The sequence below is a fragment of the Phyllostomus discolor genome, chromosome 3 (assembly GCF_004126475.2).
Source record: "Phyllostomus discolor isolate MPI-MPIP mPhyDis1 chromosome 3, mPhyDis1.pri.v3, whole genome shotgun sequence".
Taxonomy (NCBI): Eukaryota; Metazoa; Chordata; class Mammalia; order Chiroptera; family Phyllostomidae; genus Phyllostomus; species Phyllostomus discolor.
The window spans coordinates 77429778-77449594 of NC_040905.2; the positions used below are offsets into that span (position 1 = coordinate 77429778).

The 19817-nt window shown below is 36.0% G+C and overlaps 2 protein-coding genes across 4 annotated transcripts in view; both read right to left on the reverse strand.

Annotated features, from left to right (window-relative positions):
• Nucleotides 1–1259, reverse strand: part of PGGT1B (protein geranylgeranyltransferase type I subunit beta) — a 57405-nt gene extending 56146 nt beyond the window's left edge. The window contains exon 1 of one of the 2 annotated variants that reach the window (XM_028511475.2): nt 1086–1259. In XM_028511475.2, coding sequence (XP_028367276.1) covers nt 1086–1225 — 140 coding nt within the window. In that variant the 5' untranslated portion in view covers nt 1226–1259. The remainder of the gene's footprint in view (nt 1–1085) is intronic. The other variant, XM_036020669.1, reaches the window with a different exon arrangement.
• A 3125-nt stretch (nt 1260–4384) lies between these two features.
• The window catches only part of CCDC112 (coiled-coil domain containing 112), a 28586-nt gene continuing 13153 nt past the window's right edge, over nt 4385–19817 (reverse strand). Inside the window, exons 4-10 of one of the 2 annotated variants that reach the window (XM_028524799.2) lie at nt 19038–19127; nt 12414–12489; nt 11627–12017; nt 7920–8330; nt 6296–6391; nt 5480–5598; nt 4385–5126 (exon numbers count right to left, since the gene is read on the reverse strand). In XM_028524799.2, the coding sequence (XP_028380600.1) occupies nt 5096–5126; nt 5480–5598; nt 6296–6391; nt 7920–8330; nt 11627–12017; nt 12414–12489; nt 19038–19127 (1214 nt within the window). In that variant the 3' untranslated portion in view covers nt 4385–5095. The remainder of the gene's footprint in view (nt 5127–5479; nt 5599–6295; nt 6392–7919; nt 8331–11626; nt 12018–12413; nt 12490–19037; nt 19128–19817) is intronic. The other variant, XM_036020670.1, reaches the window with a different exon arrangement.

The window sequence follows — 19817 nt, forward strand, 5'->3', positions numbered from 1 at the left end:
CCATATGCTCCCATGAACCCTATACAAACAGAGCATAGACCCTACTGAAACTGCTTATCTTGGTCAGCTGTACTCCAGCATCTAACATAATAAATATTTCTTGAACAAGTATGCGTAAGTATTCTATAAAACTTCCAAAACGGACCCAGTCGCTCAGTGTTCAAAATACACCAGAGACTCCAAGAGTTCAAAAAATGTGGAGAAAACAATCTGCTTTCTTCCCAGCTAGTCCCATGCAGTTTGGGAGCCTCACTACAAAACACAGCAATGCAGAGCAAAACTGCCTCCTCCTTTCGTTCTTCTCATCCCCAGACTTTTACTCGGAATGACTAATTCATAGTTTCTTAGCTTCTGCCAGATAACTCCTCAGCCACCTCCAACTTACAAAGCTTTTGCAAATATACTTAACCAGGCTGCTTCACGCAACATTATAATTCCTTTGCCAATCTTCTTCTATAGATTTATAGTTCCTGGAAAGTTAATTTCTATTCAAACCCCAGAAGATCCCTTCTGCTCCTATACATCAAACACAATACAGTCACTCAATTAAGAATTAATGAGTCCAATATATAATAACGGAAGAAAACAGACTTTAGTGATGAACACGCAATAGCGTATATAGAAACCGGATTATGATGTTGTACATCTGATACCTGCATGTTAGTAACCGATGTTACCTCAATTAAAAAAAGAGTCAATGAATTAGGAAACGGAAACACAGGAGAGGCTGTTTATTTAAAATACAATGACAAACGCTTTCTCTTTTTCCTTTTATACTCGAAAGTAGTAAGGCCGGAAAGACGGAATAAAAAGGAAGCTCAAAGTTGACAAGAAAAATTGGAAGTGAAAAAAGGCGGAAACTGGTGATTCCAAAATCCCTAGACTTACAGCTCCCAAACCCTTCCACCGTAGTTCGGAGGAAAGTGAGCGACTACAGGCCCGCCGGAGAGGGGAGGGACCCCGCAATGCCCAGCGGGCGACGTCGCAGCCCCCTGCGGGCGCCTAGTTAGCGGTGGGACTCCAGGTTTCCTGGCCGCTGAGGCCCGGGCCCCCGGACGGTCCTACTGACTGTGGTCACCAGTTACCTGCTGGTCTCAAGCGAAGAATAGCGTTCCGGCAAAACCTGGAGACAGCGCTGGAAGAACCGCACGTGCCGATCCCGCAGGAAATCCAGCCGCTCTCCCTCACAGTCCCCCACCATCCTCTCGCCCTCCGTGGCCGCCATGCTGCTCCGGAAGCGACGTCTGCCGCGACCCGGAAGGAGTTGGAGAGCGGTACTAAGAAATCCCGACGAGCGAACCGAGTGCAATTACTGTACAGTCAACGGGAGGTCACACGCAGCACTTAATTGCCCGGGTTTCTTTCTAAGTGGCGCACGACCCAACTTTTTCTACTTCGATATTTGGGAGGGAGCACAATGTCAATAGTTTTAAGTTAGCTTTGAGAAGATCAAGGACCTGAAGAATGTGATATAGTATATATAATAACAGGAATGACTCAGTATAAATTTTCCAACACACTCACTTTGGGGGAGGCCACAGTTTTAACCTCAATGGATATGGAAACTAAACTATAAGTCAAGCTATGGAAATAAACGTTTATTAAATAATTATTGACACTATAAAAATTGAGTCGTTCTCAGTCCTCTCTAGAATATCAGATATCACTCTAAGATGTATCTACTATACATACATATGTTCGCACGTTTGGCTGTTTGCCTCACTTTTCTTTTACGAGTTGTACTCTTTGCTTGAGTCAATGTTTTGACTTGAGCATCACTTTTATCAATTTGCAACAGCAAGTAAGTTCCAGGTGTTCTCCAATTACGAATATACTAAAAAAATGAAATAACATATTTGTAGCTATTTTTTCAAAAAGAGGGATATAAGTTGCTTCAGCCATGTTCCCTATAAAACTTCATATGGAAATCTTGAGGGGAAAAAATCCACTCAAGGATCAGGCCTAAAGTACTTTTTTAAAATAATCAATTGAGCTAATAGAAGTTTGGGTATAATTTTAATTAATAGCTTTCTTAGAAAATGTATTTCTTAAAAAATGTACCATGTGGACTGGAGTTATACTTATTCAACAATCCAAAGTGCCTTATATAATTTTAGGTACTACTTATCTTATTCACAGTTTTTCCTGTGTATCTTTAACAAATACTGCATTATCAAATAGCTAAGTATAAGCAGAGGGCTGTCCTTGGTGATTCTTACAAATACAGAGGCCATAATCCTCGCCCTTCAGGTATGCCCAATCAGAGTAGTTTTCAGAACATTATTACAATGAAGACCTCTCTCACACACACACCACCAAATGTCTGCAGATGTTCAAAGTAGAGTCATATCATATGCATTTAACTTACTATATATAAATAGAATCAACTCTGCACACTCTGTGTGTGCTCAGAAAGACAATCCTATTCCACTTGGCCCTTAAGAGTAAGTCAAATATTTCATCTGATTCTCAGCTCAAGAACCAGCAATCTGATCCAACTCTGGAGGAAATACTTCTATGACGGACTCATTGAGAAATAATATAATATATTCCTAGGTAAATAAAAGGTTTTTTTGTGGGTGATTTTGATCATACAAGGTTTTTGACATATGCATGACAGAATTTAACCCCTATATAAAATGCCACTCCACATTATTAGCTAAGAAGTGTAAATAGCTCAAATCTTCAAAGTATGAGAATGACAAAGCATCCATTTATGGAATCTTATTTAGCCATTAAGTGATGTTTGAATTATATAGAAAGATAGAAAAATATGTGTAATGTAACATTAAGTGCTTACAATATATTTACTAAAATGTGCTCTACATAAAAATAGTCAGGCCTGACTGGCATGGCTCAGTAGGATGAGCGCCAGCCTGTGAACTGGAAAAATAGTCATACCTCGGTACTCATCAGCTACAGAACTCATCAAATCCTGTACTTGTCCCATTGAGATGAGAAAAAAGTGTTTCAGCACTTGGTGCTTGATTGGGACTCATTGCACTTGCTAGTGCGTGTATGAGTCACGATGCCATCCCATAAGAGAAATGCTTCATCACTCATTGCTTGCTTGGTTCTCATTGGTTACAGCACTCCTCATGAGTTCCAGAATGAATTAAGGACAAGCACCAAGGTACCACTGTATGTAAGCATACTCTTGGAAAAAGTTACTCTGGGGTGGTGGAAGTACAGGTGCTTTATAACATTTTTTAGTTTTTTTTTTTCTAAATGTCTTAATATACTTTTCTTTTGAAACTTTTATTTATTTCATTTCTAGAGAGAGGGGAAGAGGAGAAAGAGAGGGAGAGAAACAAATGTGTGGTTGCCTCTTGTGCAACCTGTACTGGGACCTGGCCTGCAACCCAGGCATATGCCCTGACTGGGAATCAAAATGGCAACCCCTTGGTTTGCAGCCCACGCTCAACCCACTGAGCTACACCAGCCAGGGTTAAATGTCTTAACATACTTTTAGAACCACTATAAGAAGTGTTTATTTGGCATCTCTTCTATAAGCTTGCAACTGAAGACATTTATATTATGTTTATTCTACATAGTCTATATAAAGGATCCATATAACAAATTCCTCATTTATTTTAGATTCAGGTAAATGGATGAGTTTCTTCAAAGAAACTTCCACACCTTCTTTTATTAAACAAAATAAAAATAAAAAACCCATAAGAATCAGCTACAGAACTATTAACAAACAAAATAAAAATAAACAAAAAACCCCATAAGAATCACATTGCCTAGTACGCTTACCTTAGATGCAGGAAACTGAAAGCTGCATTTGTGTGCAAAACAGAGCAACATGTTAGTAAACAGCACATAAAAACCTAGACTTTTCTGTATCTTCTAGCTGTTCAATTCTATTTTTAAATTTCCTTGTCCTGTTATATATTTTATTTCTAAACTGCCTCAAATAATTTTAAAAAGTCATGGAAAATGAATATTATAAAATGGGCATTCCTGATTAAGGATGTTTTATGTTAATTTTCCTATTTTGCACCAATAACTGTACAATTAGAATTCAGTTTCCTTTGGAAGTTATATCTACTTTGAATAGTAAGTGTAAAATAAGAAGAGGTTTTGACCACTACTCATAGTAAATTTCTGAATCATTGGGACTAAATGTATCAAGTTATAATTAAAGATACTCTAAGATAAAAGTCATAAGAAATAAGTTTTCTATGTTTATTATGCATATGATAATTTTCCTATAAGATGAGAGCTAATTAAAGTTAGGAACTAAGATTTTATAATATGAAAAGTTGAGTCAAACTGTTATATTGTGTTTTCAGGTACAAAAGTTTGGAAATTTTTTAATTAGCTCTTTTAACCAAATATATTGAGGCAAACAGAAGAAGAAAACTGAATCAGCCAGGAAGATGTGAAAGACACAACAATTTTATAAATGTGTAAAGTCCAGAAAGGCTGGAGGGAAATTTGAAAAGCTAAAGGAAACCAAAAAGATTTTTATAAATAATACAAATAACAGAGCAGATATGAGATGTCAGGTGAGGCATATTTTTAAAATTAATATTCTTCATATAAAATCAAGCATGCTTCAAACAAATACAAAGTATTTATTACACAAAAATCTAGTAACTGACAAACTACCCATTTATAAACTTAGAGAGAGTACTTATTCCATAACTAAAACAAAACAAAAAAAAAAACCCATACATTTTTGTTACTCAAGCTAACTTATCTCCAAAATATAAATGTTACAAAATTTTGGTTTGAAAAATGTCACTCTGTGTCCCAATTTATTTTGCTGTGCCATGACAAAATCAAAATATCTTTGAAGTGTTCTCAATATTTTAAATGAAATACTGTTTGTAACATAAACTCATTCAAAAAACTTTTACATCAATAATAGGCCAACATACACATTAAATACCCTCTTAGTATAAACAGGAAGTACTAATGACAATACCACTTGGAACTTAATGACTGTCAATTCACATACAACACAATAATCAGTCTGTCTGGGCTAGTGATATTTTAAAAACATGGTTAGTACTCTGTCCTGTTATAGCTGAATATGTTAACATTCCATCAAGTGAATATCAATTTCATTGTCTCATATTCTTTTCTAAACTCCTTGTCTCCAGGTTGGAATAGCCCTAAGGAGAAGAAAAAAAGAACAATTATAAGTACACAGGAAATTTTTTAGAAATCCTAATTGATTAAATGTTAACTTTTATTTTATTTTTTTATTAAGCAAGTTTTATTCAAGTAGATAAAGAGGCCAGGGTACGGGCATTGATGTGAAAGAAGCAAAAAGTATGCATCCGAGTAGATGTGGCTAACTCCTGAGTGAGTTGTGCCCATTAAATGTGAACTTTAAAAAATATATATAGATTCATTTACCAACTTTTCCCTATTGAATATAATATACATACAGAAGTTGCATAAAATAGAAACACGCAGTTATTAAATTATCATAAAGTGAACACCCATTCTAACTCCTTTATACCTGTGTGGGATACGTAGAAGTGGCCCAGAGCCTGTTGGTCCTATCTTTTTAGTCCGTTCTTCCCAACCTTTGGTAGGTTTGTAAAGCCTAGAGGGGTCTCTGCTAACATTGTTTTCAACCTGTAATGAGAAGTAAAATGAGTACCAGTTAATTTACCTGAAATATTGTTTGTACTTTTGAGTAAAATCTGTAGTAAGGATCTTAATAAGAGAGCAGTTTAAGAAAAATATCTGATTTGAACTAAATAATAAAACTGTTAATAACCTCTTCAGCAAACTTTTCAATGTATTCATATAACTAAAATAAAATTTGGACTACATCAACCTATTAATAAACCGTTAATTTAGTTTATTTTTTCTAGTTCAGTTATTTTATTCTATTTCTATTATGAGGGAAATATGATGCAGCAGAGTGTGATAGTGGCACAACCAGACAATAATTTTTAGGATAAATAACCACTAGTAAGTCCTTCGTTTACCCATGGGAGTCACCAGCATCTTTAGCTATGAGTATCACCATTGATGTTCAGCAATACCGTTGGTCTTAAAGAGAGGCTCATACAGAAACAATGAAGAAAAGAACAGAGTAGAAAGAGAGAATTAATTTAGGATAAAAGAAAATGTGCTTATAATGTGAAATGGTAGAACTGAAACAATAGTTGCTTAAATTGTACTAAGCTATACTTATGTCAGTAAGTATAAATTTTAAAGATGATACAGAAATAAAGCTGGATATAAAGAAAATTGATGTCTGTATCCTTGCAAATCAAAGAATTAGGATAAAAATAAAAATAAATTAATCTTGAGTATTGAGTACCTTTTCTTTTAATTTTGCCAGTCTTCTCTGTTTTTCTGCCTTTTCATCTTCCTTTGTCTGTCTATCAAGAATTTTCAATTCAAGTTTATGTAAATCCTAAAAAACATACACCAACAAAAAAGACAACATTATGAAAGTAAAAGCCCTGACTGGTGTGGCTTAGAGGGTTGAGCGTCGTTCTGCAAACTGAGAGGTCACAGGTTTGATTCGCAGTTGGGGCATATGCCTGGGTTGCAGGCCAGGTCTCTGGTTAGGGGCCTGCAAGAAGCAATGGATCAATGTTTCTTTCCTTCTCTTTCTCCCTCCCTTTTTCTCTCTCTAAAAAATAAATAAATAACATCTTTTTTTAAAAAAGAAAGTAAAATAACTAGAATTTGTTTCAAACTTTAGTGGCTTGGAAGTAAAATGAAATCACCCTAAATATTAACATTCCTTCAATATTGACCTTTTCCAACAGTAGTAAAAGCTTTACTTTCTTTGAATATAAATATAATACATGCGCATCCTTTTGGAATCACTTTCTTTTCTGTATCTCTAGTTTTATGTTCAATTTAAAACTCCTTTTCTTTTAATAGGAGAATTAAGCACACTTTCATTTACCAATACAGGTATGTCTGGTTTTAGAAATCTCATATTTTTTATTTCACAGGTTTTCTTTTTTCTATGTTTTATGTGGCCTACTTGCTTTTTGGGGGGAAAGGGGTATTTTGTTATTTAGGGAGATTTTTTTCTTATAGAGACTAAAAGAAATTCCACTAATAATGTTTCTATTTTTTATACTTCCATTGCTTTTTGCTTTATGAGTACTGCTGGTACGTATTTTGATATATATATCATTTTATAGCAGTTATATTCATAATAGGTGTATTTCATTTGTACCCTTTTTCATTTTAAAGTAAACTTCCTTGTCTTTTTAATACTCTTTGGACCGAATTCCACTTTGTCTGATAAGATTATAATCTCTCTGACTGGCATATTTCTTGTACATATTTGCTTAAGTCATTTATAGTCCTACCTCTCAGCAATACCCTTGATTCCTTTAAGTATACACTGAGTATCTATAATATACAAGGTACAAGAATGAACAAGAGGACAAAACCTCTACCCTCATGAAGCTTCTATTATGGTGGAAGATGGACAAAGAACAAGTAAGGAAATTGCCTGTGAGGAAAAGATAGTTTGGCAAAGAAAGCACATTCATGACCTGGCCTTGGCTGCCTTTCTAGCCTTGTCTCCTACTGGTTCCCATCTTCTACTTGATGCCCTAAGAATGGGCTTCCCCGACAAGTCACTGTTACACTCCTTTCTTCTCCTTCAAGACTCAACTCAAGTGTCACTTCTCTCTGATACTAATAGCTATGGTAAGCTTTCTTCCCTACATATCCACCTCCTAAAATTCTCTGTCATACCTCAATCACTACACTATCTACCACATTATACAGAAATCTACTTGCACATCTTTCCCACTAAACTACAATCTACTAGAAATGAGGGAGCATGGCTTATTCATTTTGGTAGGTACAGGCCTAACATATCAGAAGTACTCAATTTTTCCTGAACTGAATCTGGAAGCAATACCTCTATGTGCAGCATCGCAAATTATTTAGGAAACATATTTACTCACTCTTTCTTGAAATCTGGAAATTTCATCAGCAGCAATTTTCCTTTTTTCTGCCTTTTCTGTTTTGTCTCTTTTCTCCTTTTCAAGTCTTAAAAATTCTTCCTGTTCTTTTTTCTGCTGGGTGTAGTTTTCTAGTAGTAATTTTAGTTTAAACTGGCGTTGGCGTTCCTTCTGCTGCCTTTTCTCTTTCTCTTCCTCTTCTTTTAACTGGGAAGCATATTTCATTGACATTTCTATGCTTTTCTGTTTTCTCCAAGCTTCCACTGCCAATTTCTTCTTTCTTTGTTCTTCTTTTTGCTTTTGATTATCTTCTTGTTTGTTATGAAAAAGCATAGGTATGTTCTCTGCCTTTTCCTTTAACTTGAAAATTTGCTCTTTTTTTTGTTGCTTTTTAGTTTTCCAATTTTGAATAGACTAATTAATGAAGAAAACAGAGCAAAAGAAGAATATTTTTAATAGTCAACAGCACTTTAAAATACAACCTCAAGTCCATCTTTCTAAAAAGAATATTGGTTGCAGGATGGTTGCTTCAGTTTCCAAGTGCTTTTTGTCATTGTTGTTTGTTTTTAACCAGTGTACTTTTTCTATTTCTGTTTTAAAAAATTAATGTGTCTTAAAATGATTTATGCCTTTGGCCTTCCTCTTCCTCTCTTCATCCCCAGGTGCCTAAGTACTGCACCTCATTTGTGTGCATGGGAAACACCCTTTTCCTCTATCATCTCACTTCCAAATCCTCTAAGCTTAGAATCCTTTCTGAGTGGCCCTTTTGTTCAAGTATCAGAAGAGGGATTAAAAGTGGCAAGGTTGAGAGCATGGGCTCTGAAGCCAGGATATTCAGGATCAAATTGTGGCTTTGCCATTTACTAGGTGTGACCTTGGGTGAGTCCCTCAAGTACTCTGTCTTCATTTTGCTTATCTGTAAGTGGTAGGTAGTACCTCTTAAGCAAAGATATTGCAAAGATTAAAATGAGTCAGTGACTGGCATGTAGTGCTTTGTTAGTGTAAAAAAACCAAATTAGCTTAATTTACATAGTGTATGTAAAGATTATTTAAAATACTAGCAGCCTTTTCTATGACACAAAGGATACATCCACTGAATTTCTTTACCCTCAAGTCAGAAAAGTGTTCCCTCATCTTTCCTCATGGTGTATCATTCATTCATTCAATAAATCCTTATTGTATGTATATTCTATACAAGGCAATGTGATAGAAATCATAGATGATTAAAGTAATACCAATTGCCATCTAGTACAGTGCTACTCAATGTGGCGATGCACAGCAATATCAGGGAAAGTTCAGGCCATGTCTGAAAATAAGTATCTTTATTTAGGCAAATGAAGATAAAAATGAGAAATCTCCTACTCAGAATCTTAGATTTAAAACTACATTTCTGATGTTTGCCTTCAAATTTCTTTCTCCTCCTCCAACATGCTCTACTTCAGTAAATGGCACCTTGATTTTCACAGCCCTTCCTACCTCGCCCCTACCATTTAGTCAATCATCAAATATCAGAAAACAGCGGTTGGGAACAAGAAGAGTATGCTAGAATCAAGGTGCTTTACCTTTATTACATGAAGCACTGTGTCTGTTCTTTTTCCCTAGAGAGGTTTTTCTCAAACTTTAGCCTATAACAGAATAACCTAGAAGACTTGTTAAAACACAGATTCCTGGACCCCATCCCCAGAGTTTGGATTAACGGCCTGGTGAGTTCTCACAAGTTACCAGGTGATGCTAATTTTGCTAGTCTATGCACCACTTTGCTGGGCCAGGAACCCCATGTTTTCAGTATCCAGGAAAAAGCCCAAATAATTCTTAACAGCTTGTTATTTTGAGTTTTTAAAAATGACTTATTTTTCAAAAATTTTCTTAAAGTCTCAAATTTCAATCTTCCTACACTTAACTGATTCAGGGGAGATAAAACAATTTATTGTTTCCTGTAAAAAATTAGACTAAACATGGAATCAATATTTTTTGATGCTCTGTAGGTATGTCATCTGTTGAATAGTCATACTTTTGTTGTTACCTCAAGCAAGCTGAAGTTAATACAGCTGAAGTCTACAAAAAAAATGTGACTCAGGCTTCAAGTATCTAGACCTGTGGTTTGCAACCAGGGGCAATTATTGTCCTGTAGGGACATTTGGCAATGTCTGGAGATGTTTCTGATAATCACAACTAAGGGAGTGTTACTAGCATCTAGTGGGTGGAAGCTAAGAATGTTACTAATCATTCTACAATGCACATGACAGCAGTCACAGCAAGGAATTACGTAGCCCAAAGAGTCAACTGTGCCAAGATTGAGAAGTCCTAACTAAACCAAAGCCAGAAAAATATTATGAAAATGGAACTGTTGGGAACTATCCTGCCTGGTTTCAGGAGCTGTAACCCCACTGACAGACAAAAAGGCTCCATGGGTAGAGAACCTTGGGACCATAAGCCACTAAGGAGACAAAACTTATCTTCCCGGCAGGGGCCCAGCCTCTGCCCTTTTTACTTCACCCTGCTTGGCCCCTGGAGGATGGCTGGATGGTCAATGATGAGTGATATTCCTCACGGAAGGAACAACCTAAGGCAGGCACAGTCACAAGGGGAGGCATTAGGGAAGGACTTAGAGGATTGTGGAGGAGGGACAAAAGACCCTCACCCCTCCGCTTCATCATAGCCTAAGTCCTTATTCAATCTGTAAAAAGTTTCCTAATCTTTTGGCTGCCTTGCTTTCCCAGCCTGACTCAGACCTGAAACAATGTCGAAGAGGGGTGCAACTCTGTGCCAGAACTGGCGGTTCCCAGCAGAGGGCGATCAGGCCTAAGAAAGAATGCATAAAGTCCTATGAAACCTGCTTTGCTAAGAATGTTCTCAATAGAAATGTTAATGGTGCAAGCACAAAATAAATTTGTTTCCCAAGGTTTTACAGCCGATTAGAGTCACCCTGTCTAGCAGACCCTGACTCAAAAGGACCCCTGTGATCCCAGAAATGTTATCTGTAAACCATACCTCCTTTCTTTGATATGCATCCCTATGCAAGCTAATACAATAAAAGCCCATCGAGAGAGAGGCTTGACACCTTCCTCCCCAAGCAGATCATGTCTTGGTAGACTTATACTCATCTGCGGTGCCTTGGGGAGCTCTTCGGGCTGTGGCAAGATTGAGAAGTCCTAAGTAAACCAAAGCCAGAAAAATATTTTTGTGAAAATGGAACTTTTTAGATATTTGCTATACTTAACAGTTATTCTTTTCTCTGGAATAGTCAACATTTGAGTCTTTTCAAATAAGCAATGAGGCTGAAGTTCTAAACCTCAATGAAACTTTTAAGAGTCAAAGAATTTTTCTGCTGCCTTTGTATTTCTTATTGAAAACCATGTGGCCTTTGCTGCTAAGATGCCTTTTATCAAAAGCCTGGGCAGATCCAGATTTCCCATATTTCTGGTGGACACATGGGGTTTTGCCCATAATCAGAAGTTTTCTGGGCCACTGTATTATTTCTTGGGGTAGAAATGTTAGCCTTGAGAAAGTCAAACCATAGTTCCATTAGTTAAATAATGTTACTTAACTTCTCAATGCCTGTATCACCTTCTGTAAGTTTGGGGGGGAGGGGTGGTAGAAACTGCAATATATCTCATGGAGTTGTAAAGTTAATAAACATTAAAGAATTCAGCACAGTACCTAGAACACAGAAATATACAACAAACAATGGCTATCATAATTATTATTACCTCTTTTTTCCTTTCCTCTAGGGCCAGAAATTTTTGATACCATTTCTCATGCTGTTGAACCTCATCGTGTGTTCTTCCAGGAAGGTGTTCTAGAACTTCTCCCATAAATGTTGGTTTTCCTTTGTGTTTGTTTCTCACCTTTACAAAGTTCTGGTGATCAAAATCATCCCAGCCCCCTTGTCGACCTCCTGTTTGCTGAAGGAATTTTTCAAAATCTACCACTTCTTCTGGAAGAGTACTTGGTGTTACTTTGTCTACAGGAACTTTGCTTGACATTGCCCTGAAAGCTTCCTCTGTTTCTGAACTACCCAAAGCCCATGTGTCAATTTTTCTTGATATGGTGCTCAACTCATTTTTAGTTGTTTTCTCTTCTTTAATAAGCTCTTCATATCTAAAATTTCAAAAATAAAGTTGAATAATGATATAAACCAACCCATATTAACTCTTTATTTTTCCTCTGATTTACATTATTGCTCTTTTCATGTCTTCTCTACTTAACATTATTTATGTTTATAAATATAGTTCCTGAATTTCCTCAGAGAATAAAACAATCTTTAAAATTCTTATCTGAGATTTTATAGTGTCCAAATATAAATGAAAATTCACATTAAACACAAAAAGCAATCTAAAAACCTAAAACAAAAGAAGAAAAGTGTTATGTCGGGTTTGCATAAAACTAATATTAAATACATAACAATATAATGGTTTATATATAACAACTTAGAGGAAATTTATTGTAAATATATATAGGTCAATAATTTTATATTAAAATGTGTTTAAAACATACATCAATCTCTGTTCTTCCTTAAAAGTATTAATTGCATTTTCGATTTCTTCCATCATTTCTCTTAGCTTTTCAACAACTGTAAAAAAGAAAAAGGAAAATTATATTATAACATTTCAGAGTGACTAACAGTTAAATATTGGGAAAAAAATGGAATGTTCCCCTAATTTAAAAACATTTCTTAGCCTAAAGAATAAGAAAAATGTGCTTTTAAAAAGAGAATTTTTATGGTTCTAAATTTTTATTGCAAATTTTCCCCTATGTATACATATCATCATTACTGTTTTCCAAAAATGTTTTTTTCCTTTTTGTTTTTTGATTTAATGTTTATTGTATTTTTTCCATTTCCACTTAGTACCCTTATACCTCCTCCTCCTGGTAATCACCACACTGTTGTCCATGTCCATGAGTCCTTTTCCCTTTTTTCTTAATCCCTCCACCTCCTAACATCCCCCCACTAGCTGTCATCTGTTCTCCATCTATGAGTCTGTCCCTGTTTTCCTAGTTAGTTTAATTTGTTCATTAGATTACACATATGAATGAAATCATGTGGTTATTTGTCTTTCTCTGATTGGTTCATTTCACTTAGCATAATGTTTTCCAGGTCCACCCATACTGTCACAAAGAGTAAAATTTAACTCTTTTTTATGGCCAAGTAGTATGCCATTGTGTAAATGTCCTATATTTGTTTTATCCGCTCATCTATTGATGGACACTTGGGCTGCTACCATATCTTGGTGATTGTAAATAATGCTGCAATGAACATAGGGGTGCTTATGTTCTTTTGAAATAGTGTTTTAGATTCCTTCAGCTATATTCCCAGAAATGGATGGCTGGGTCAAAAGACCCATTTTTAATTTTTTCAGGTACATCTCCATACTGCTTTCTACAGTGGCTGCACCAATCTGCATTCTATCCAACAGTGCAAAAGGGTTCCCCCTTCTGCACATCCTTACCAGCACTTGTTGTTTGTTGATTCACTGATGATAGCCATTCTGACAGGTGTGAGATGATATCTCATTGTGGTTTTAACTTGCATTTCTCTGACAATTAGTGGCATTGAGCATTTTTTCATATGTCTATTGGCCATCTGTATGTCCTCTTTGGAGAAGTGTCTATTCAGTCCTTTACCCATTTTTTATTTGGGTTGTTTGTTTTTTGGTGTTGTTTTGTAAGTACTTTGTAAATTTTGAATATCAACCCCTTATCAGATGTATTGGCAAATATGTGCTCCCAGTCTATGGGTTGTCTATTTTGTTGATGTTTTCCTTTGCTGTGCAAAAACCTTTTAATTCAATGTAGTCCATTTGTTTATTTTTTCTTTTGTTTCCCTTGCTTGAGGAGATATATCCAATAAAGTTGCTACAAGCAGTGTCCAAGATTTTCTGCCTATATTTTCTTCTAGGATTTTTATGGTTTCGATTTTAACATTTAAGTCTTTGATCCACTTTTAATTTATTCTTGTGTGTGGTGTAAACAGGTGGACTAGTTTCATTTTTCTGCACATATCTGTCCAACTTACCCAACACCATTTATTGAATAAACTATCTTTAGCCCATTGTATGTATCTGCTTCCTCTGTTGAATATTAATTGACTATAAAGGTGTGTGCTTATCTCTGGGCTCTCTATTCTGTTCCATTGATCTATGTGTGTGTTTTTATTCTAGCACCATGATGTTTTGATTACCCTGGCTTTATAGCAGGGGTCTCCAGTCTGTGGCCTGTCAGGAATCTAACCCTGAGCAAAGCTTGCCTGAGCTCTGCTGCCTATCTCTTCCCTATGCCTTCCTTAGTGGGCAAATGAGCAAAGTTCACCTGAGCTGCACCTTCTATGTCCTGCCCTCCAAACTGGTCCCTCGTGCCGAAAAGGTTGGGGATTGCTTCCTTATAATAGAGTTTGATGTTAGGTAGTGTGATTCTTCCAAGTTTGTCCTTCTTTCTTACATCACTGTTGCTATGAGGGTCATTTGTAGTTCCATATACATTTTTGAAATATTTGTTCTAGTTCTATGAAATATGTCATTGGAATCTTGACAGGAATTGCACTGAATCTATAGATTGCTTTGGGTAGTATGGACATTTTAATGATGTTAATTTCCATTGAACATGAACTATCCATGAACATGGTATATGCTTCCACTTACTTGTATCTTCCTCAATTTCATTCTTCAGTGCCTTATAATTTTCCACATACAGGTCTTTTATATGCTTGGTTAGGTTTATTTCTAGGTATTTCATTCTTTTTGAAGCAATTCTGAACAGGACTGTTTTCTTAATTTCCCTTACTGTTAGTTCATTATTGGCATATAAAAATGCAATCGATTTCTGGACATTAATTTTGTATCCTGCTATTTTACTGAACTCATTTATCAATTCTGGTAGGTTCTTGGTAGGATCTTGGGGTTTTCTATTAACAGTATCATGTTATCTGCAAATAAAGACAGTTTTATTTCTTCCTTTCCAATTTGGATGCCTTTTATTTCTTCTTGTCTGATTGCTGTGACTATGACTTCCAGTACTATGTTGGATAAAAGAGGTAAAAGCGGACATCCCTGTCTTGTTCCTTATCTTAAGGGGAATGCTTGTAGTTTTTGTCCACTGAGTACAACGCTGGCAATGGGTTTGTCATATATGCCCTTTATTATGTTTAGGTATGTTCCCTCTATTCCCACTTTGCTGAGAGTTTTTATCATAAATGGGTGCTAGATTTTATCAAATGCTTTTTCTGCATCTATTAATATGATCATGTGGTTTTTATTCTTCCTTTTATGTGGTGAATCACAGTTATTGGTTACAAATGTACCAACTTTGCATTCCCAGAATAAATCCCACTTGATTATGGTGTATGATATTTTTAAAAAAGATTTTTATTTATTTATTTTTAGAGAGAGAGGAAGGGAGGGAGAAAGAGAGGGAGAGAAACATCAATGTGTGGTTGCCTCTCATGTGCCCCCAACTGGGGACCTGGCCCACAACCAAGGCATGTGCCCTGACTGGGAATCGAACCAGCGAGCCTTTGGTTTGCAGGCCCACACTCAATACACTGAGCTACACCAGCCAGGACTATATGATCTTTCTGATGCATTGCTATTTGGTTTGCTATTATTTTGTTGAGGATTTTAGCACCTATGCACATCAGGGATATTGGTCTATATATTCTTTTTTTGTAGTGTCTTTATATGGTTTTGGAATTAGGATAATGCTGGCCTCAGAAAATGAGTTTGGGAGCCTTCCCTCCTCTTGAATTTTATGAAATAGTTTGAGAACGAGACATGGTAGTTCTTCTCAGAATGTTTGGTAAAATTCACCTGTGAAGCCATCTGATTCAGGGCTTTTGTTGGTTGGGTATTTTTTGATTACTGCTTCAGTTTCACTTGGTATAATCTATTTAGATTCTCTGATTCTCCCTATTCAGTTTTGGAAAACTGTGTATTTCTAGGAATTTATCCATTTCATCCAGGTTGTCCAATTTGTTGGCACATAGTAGTTCATAATATTTTCTTACAAAGAAATACAAAGGCTTTCTTTGTGTTAGTTGTTATTTCTGTTCTTTAACTTGTTATTTTACTTATTTGGGTCCTCTCTGTTTTTTTCTTGATGAGCCTGGTTAAAGGTTTGTCTATCTTTTTTTTTTATCTTTTCAAAGAACCAACTCTTGGATTCATTGATCTTTTTTACTTTTTATTTTTAGACTCTATTTCATTTATTTCTGGTCTGATCTTTATTATTTCCTTCTACTCACTTTGACCTTTGCTTGTTGTTCTTTTTTCAAGTTCCTTTAAGTGTCAGGCTTAATTGTTTATTTGAGCTTTTTCTTGGTTTTTCAGATAGGCCTGAAATGCTATGAATTTTCCTCTTAGGATTGCTTTCCCAGTGTCCCACAGATTTTGGATTGTTGTGTTCTCATTTTCATTTTTTTCAAGGTATCTTTTGATTACTTCCTTGATCTTGCTGTTGACCCATTCATTGTTTAATAACATGTTATTTAGTTTCCATGTCTTTGTGTGTTTTTCAGTGCTGTTCTTGTGATTGATTTCTAGTTTCATAGCATTGTAGTAAGAAAACATGATATGATTTCAATCTTCTTAAATTTATCGAGACTTGTTTTGTGTCCTAACATGTAGTCTATCCTAGAAAACATTCCATGTGTACTTGAAAAGTATGTATATTCTGCTGCTTTTGGGTGAAATGCTGATGATGTCAATTAAATATATTTGATCTAGTGTGTCATTTAAGGTCGCTGTCTCCTTGTTGATTTTCTGCCTGGATGATCTATCCATTGAAGTCAATAACTTGTTAAAATCTCCAAATACAATTGTATTTCTGTCGATCTCTCCCTTTATGTCCATCAAGAATTGCTTTACATATATAGGTGCTCCTATGTTGGGTGCATGAATGTTTACTATGGTTATATCCTCTTGTTGGATTGTTCCCTTTATCGTGATGTAGTGTCTTTCTTTGTCTCTACTATAGCCTTGGTTATATTATATAGTCTGTTTTGTTGGATATAAGTATAAGTACTGCTACCCCAGTTTTTTTTTTCTTTTCCATTTGTGTGAAACATCTTTTTCCATCTCTTTACTTGTCAGTCTCTGTTTATCTTTTGAACTGAGATGGGTCTCTTGGAGGCAGCATATATATGGGTTTGTTTTCTTATCCACTTGGCTATGCTATGCTGTTTGGTTGGAGCATTTAAGCCATTTACATTTAAAGTGATTATTGATAGACATGTATGTAGTGCCATTTTGTTAGGCTGTTTTCCTGTTGTTGTTGTTTTTTTTCTTTCTCTCTTTTTTTTCTTCTTAAAGCAAGTCCTTTACCATTTGTTGCAGTACTGGTTTGGTATTAACAAACTCCTTTAGCTTTTTCTTGTCTGGGAAGCTCCTTATTTCTCCTTTGATTTTAAATGATAGCCTTGCTGGGTAAAGTATCCTTGGTTGTAGGTCCTTGCTTTTCCTCACCTTGAATATTTCATGCCACTCCCTTCTGGCTTGAAATAGTTCTGTTGAGTAATCTGATGACAGTCTAATTGGTGTTCCCTTGTAAGAAACTACCCTTTTCTCTTGTGGCTTGCAGGGTCAGGGTGGTAGTGCTAGTACGTTGTCTGTAGCTGTCTACTGGGTTTGCAGGCTCTGGGGTATTCCAGGTGGTACCAGCCAAGGTCAGGCCCTACCTATGTTCTGCCCTGGCCCATCCAGCCTGAACTACAAGGCAATCTGAAATGGCTGCTATTTGTGCCGGGCTTGGAGATTCCCAGGCAAAGTCAGGCTGTGAACCTCAGCTGGCTGTTGCTAGTGTGGGCTTAGGGTCACCTAGCAAGAGTTATAGGGTCTGGGGGCTTGCCTAGGTCAACTGTTGCTTGTTTGAGAGAATTTAGGAAGTTGTGAAGCATGAGCCAAGACCAACCATTCATATGGAAAAGCCACTGTAAACAGCTTGGGTGGGCCTGAAAGTTGGGTGGGGCAGAGCCTCTGGAGGCCTCCAGGGTGAGGCAAACAGTGTTAGCCAAGTTGATGGAGTGCCCTTTTTTTTTTTTTTTACAGTTTCTGATTACTGTCATTCTTATAAACTACAATACCATTATAAAAATATTAACTCATGTTCTCTTCTAGTTTTTTTATGGTTCCATGTATTAATTTAACAAATTATAATATTTGTATTTGTTACTTTTTAGTGCTTACTATGTTACAAGCAGTGCACGAATGCTTTGTGTGAACTGTCTCACTTCAAGACCCCAACAATTCTATGAGTTAGGTCCTGCAGTTATTTCCACTTTAGAGCTGAGGAAAAGAAAGCTCAGAAAAATCAAATGACTTGCCCAAAATCACATAACTGATAGATCAAGATTTAACTGAACATCTGATTAAGTCCATTCATCACAAGCACTTTACTGCTTTGATCATTCAGGAGTGAATGTTGATATAAGTATAGAGGTTAGGATACAATTTTGTTTTTTACAAATGACTAGCATTTGCCCCAATACTATTTAACCATTTCTTCAGGTATTTGAAATGCACCTAAAGCAACTATTTCAAAAAGCAAATGGCAGGAAAACTACTAGGCTAAGAATCAGGATCCTAATCAGTCCTCTTCATTTTTTCCTCTTCATTGGTTTAATCTGAATTTTTACATAGCACAGATTCTTCATCCTATAAATGACCCTAGTATCTGTCCTGCCCACTTCATAATTTATAAGGATTTATAGCATGTTAAAGATTAAAAAACCACATCAATGTCAGATAGCACAGTTCTCCAATGTATCCTTATGAATCCTTAACCAATAAAGGCTTAGTTCCATTAATGCCAACTAGAAAAATTATTATTAGAAAAGTATACATTTTTTGCCCTGGCTGGTGTGGCTCAGTGGATTGAGTGCCGGCCTATGAACCACAAGGTTGCCAGTTGATTTCCAGTCAGGGCACATGCCTCCTGAGTGGTCTGCAGGCCAGGTCCCCTATAGGAGGAGTGTGAGAGGCAACCACACATTGGTGTTTTTCTCTCTTTCTCTCTCCCTTCCCCTCCCTCTAAAAACAAATAAATAAAACTTTTTTAGAAGTATACACTCTTCTAATGAACAACAGGAAATACTAATATATCCGAAAGAATATAAAATCTAAATGTACTTACAATCAGGAGTAGGCTTCACATCTTTTAACTGATGCTGAAGCTTCTTTACATTGTTATGTATTTTGGCCAATTGTTGCTGGATTTTTGCTCCTATAAGGAAGAAGTATGTACTTTAAAATAACTCTATGGCAAACATGGTTACAATTCAGAATTCTACACCTGGACAGATCATCTTCACTTAGTAAAAGACAGCCAGGAGCAATTAAGTAATGAACAAAAGATGGTTCCTTAGGTATCAAAACAGCTTGAACATTTTAATAAATACCCTTGCTCTAAATAAAGCTTTTCTCATTTTCCTCCAATATTTAAAAGCACAATGGGTTAAATGTACTATAACATGTGCCAAGAAAATGTTTTTTTCTTTTTTTTTACTCTGTGGAGATGGACTTATGGACACAGTTTTATTTTTATTTTTTAATTTTTTTTTAAATCTCTACCTGGATATATTTTTTGATTTTAGAGAGAGAGGAAGAGGGGGAGAAAGAGAGAGAAACATCAATCAGTTGCCTCCCATACATGCCTAGGACCAGGGACTGAACCCACAACCAAGGTATATGCCCTGACTGGGAATGGATCCTACAGCCTTTTGGTGTACAAGATGATGCTCCAGCCAACTGAGCCAGTCAGGGCTGGACACTGTTTTAAATGCATGGATTAGAAACTTAGGCTTAGTCATGTTTTGTTCTTCAACAGATTTTTCTTTAATTTTTTATAATTTATTGAAATAGAATTTGAAATAGATCTCAACTCTTTTTGGAAATATTAAAACTGTCTAAACAA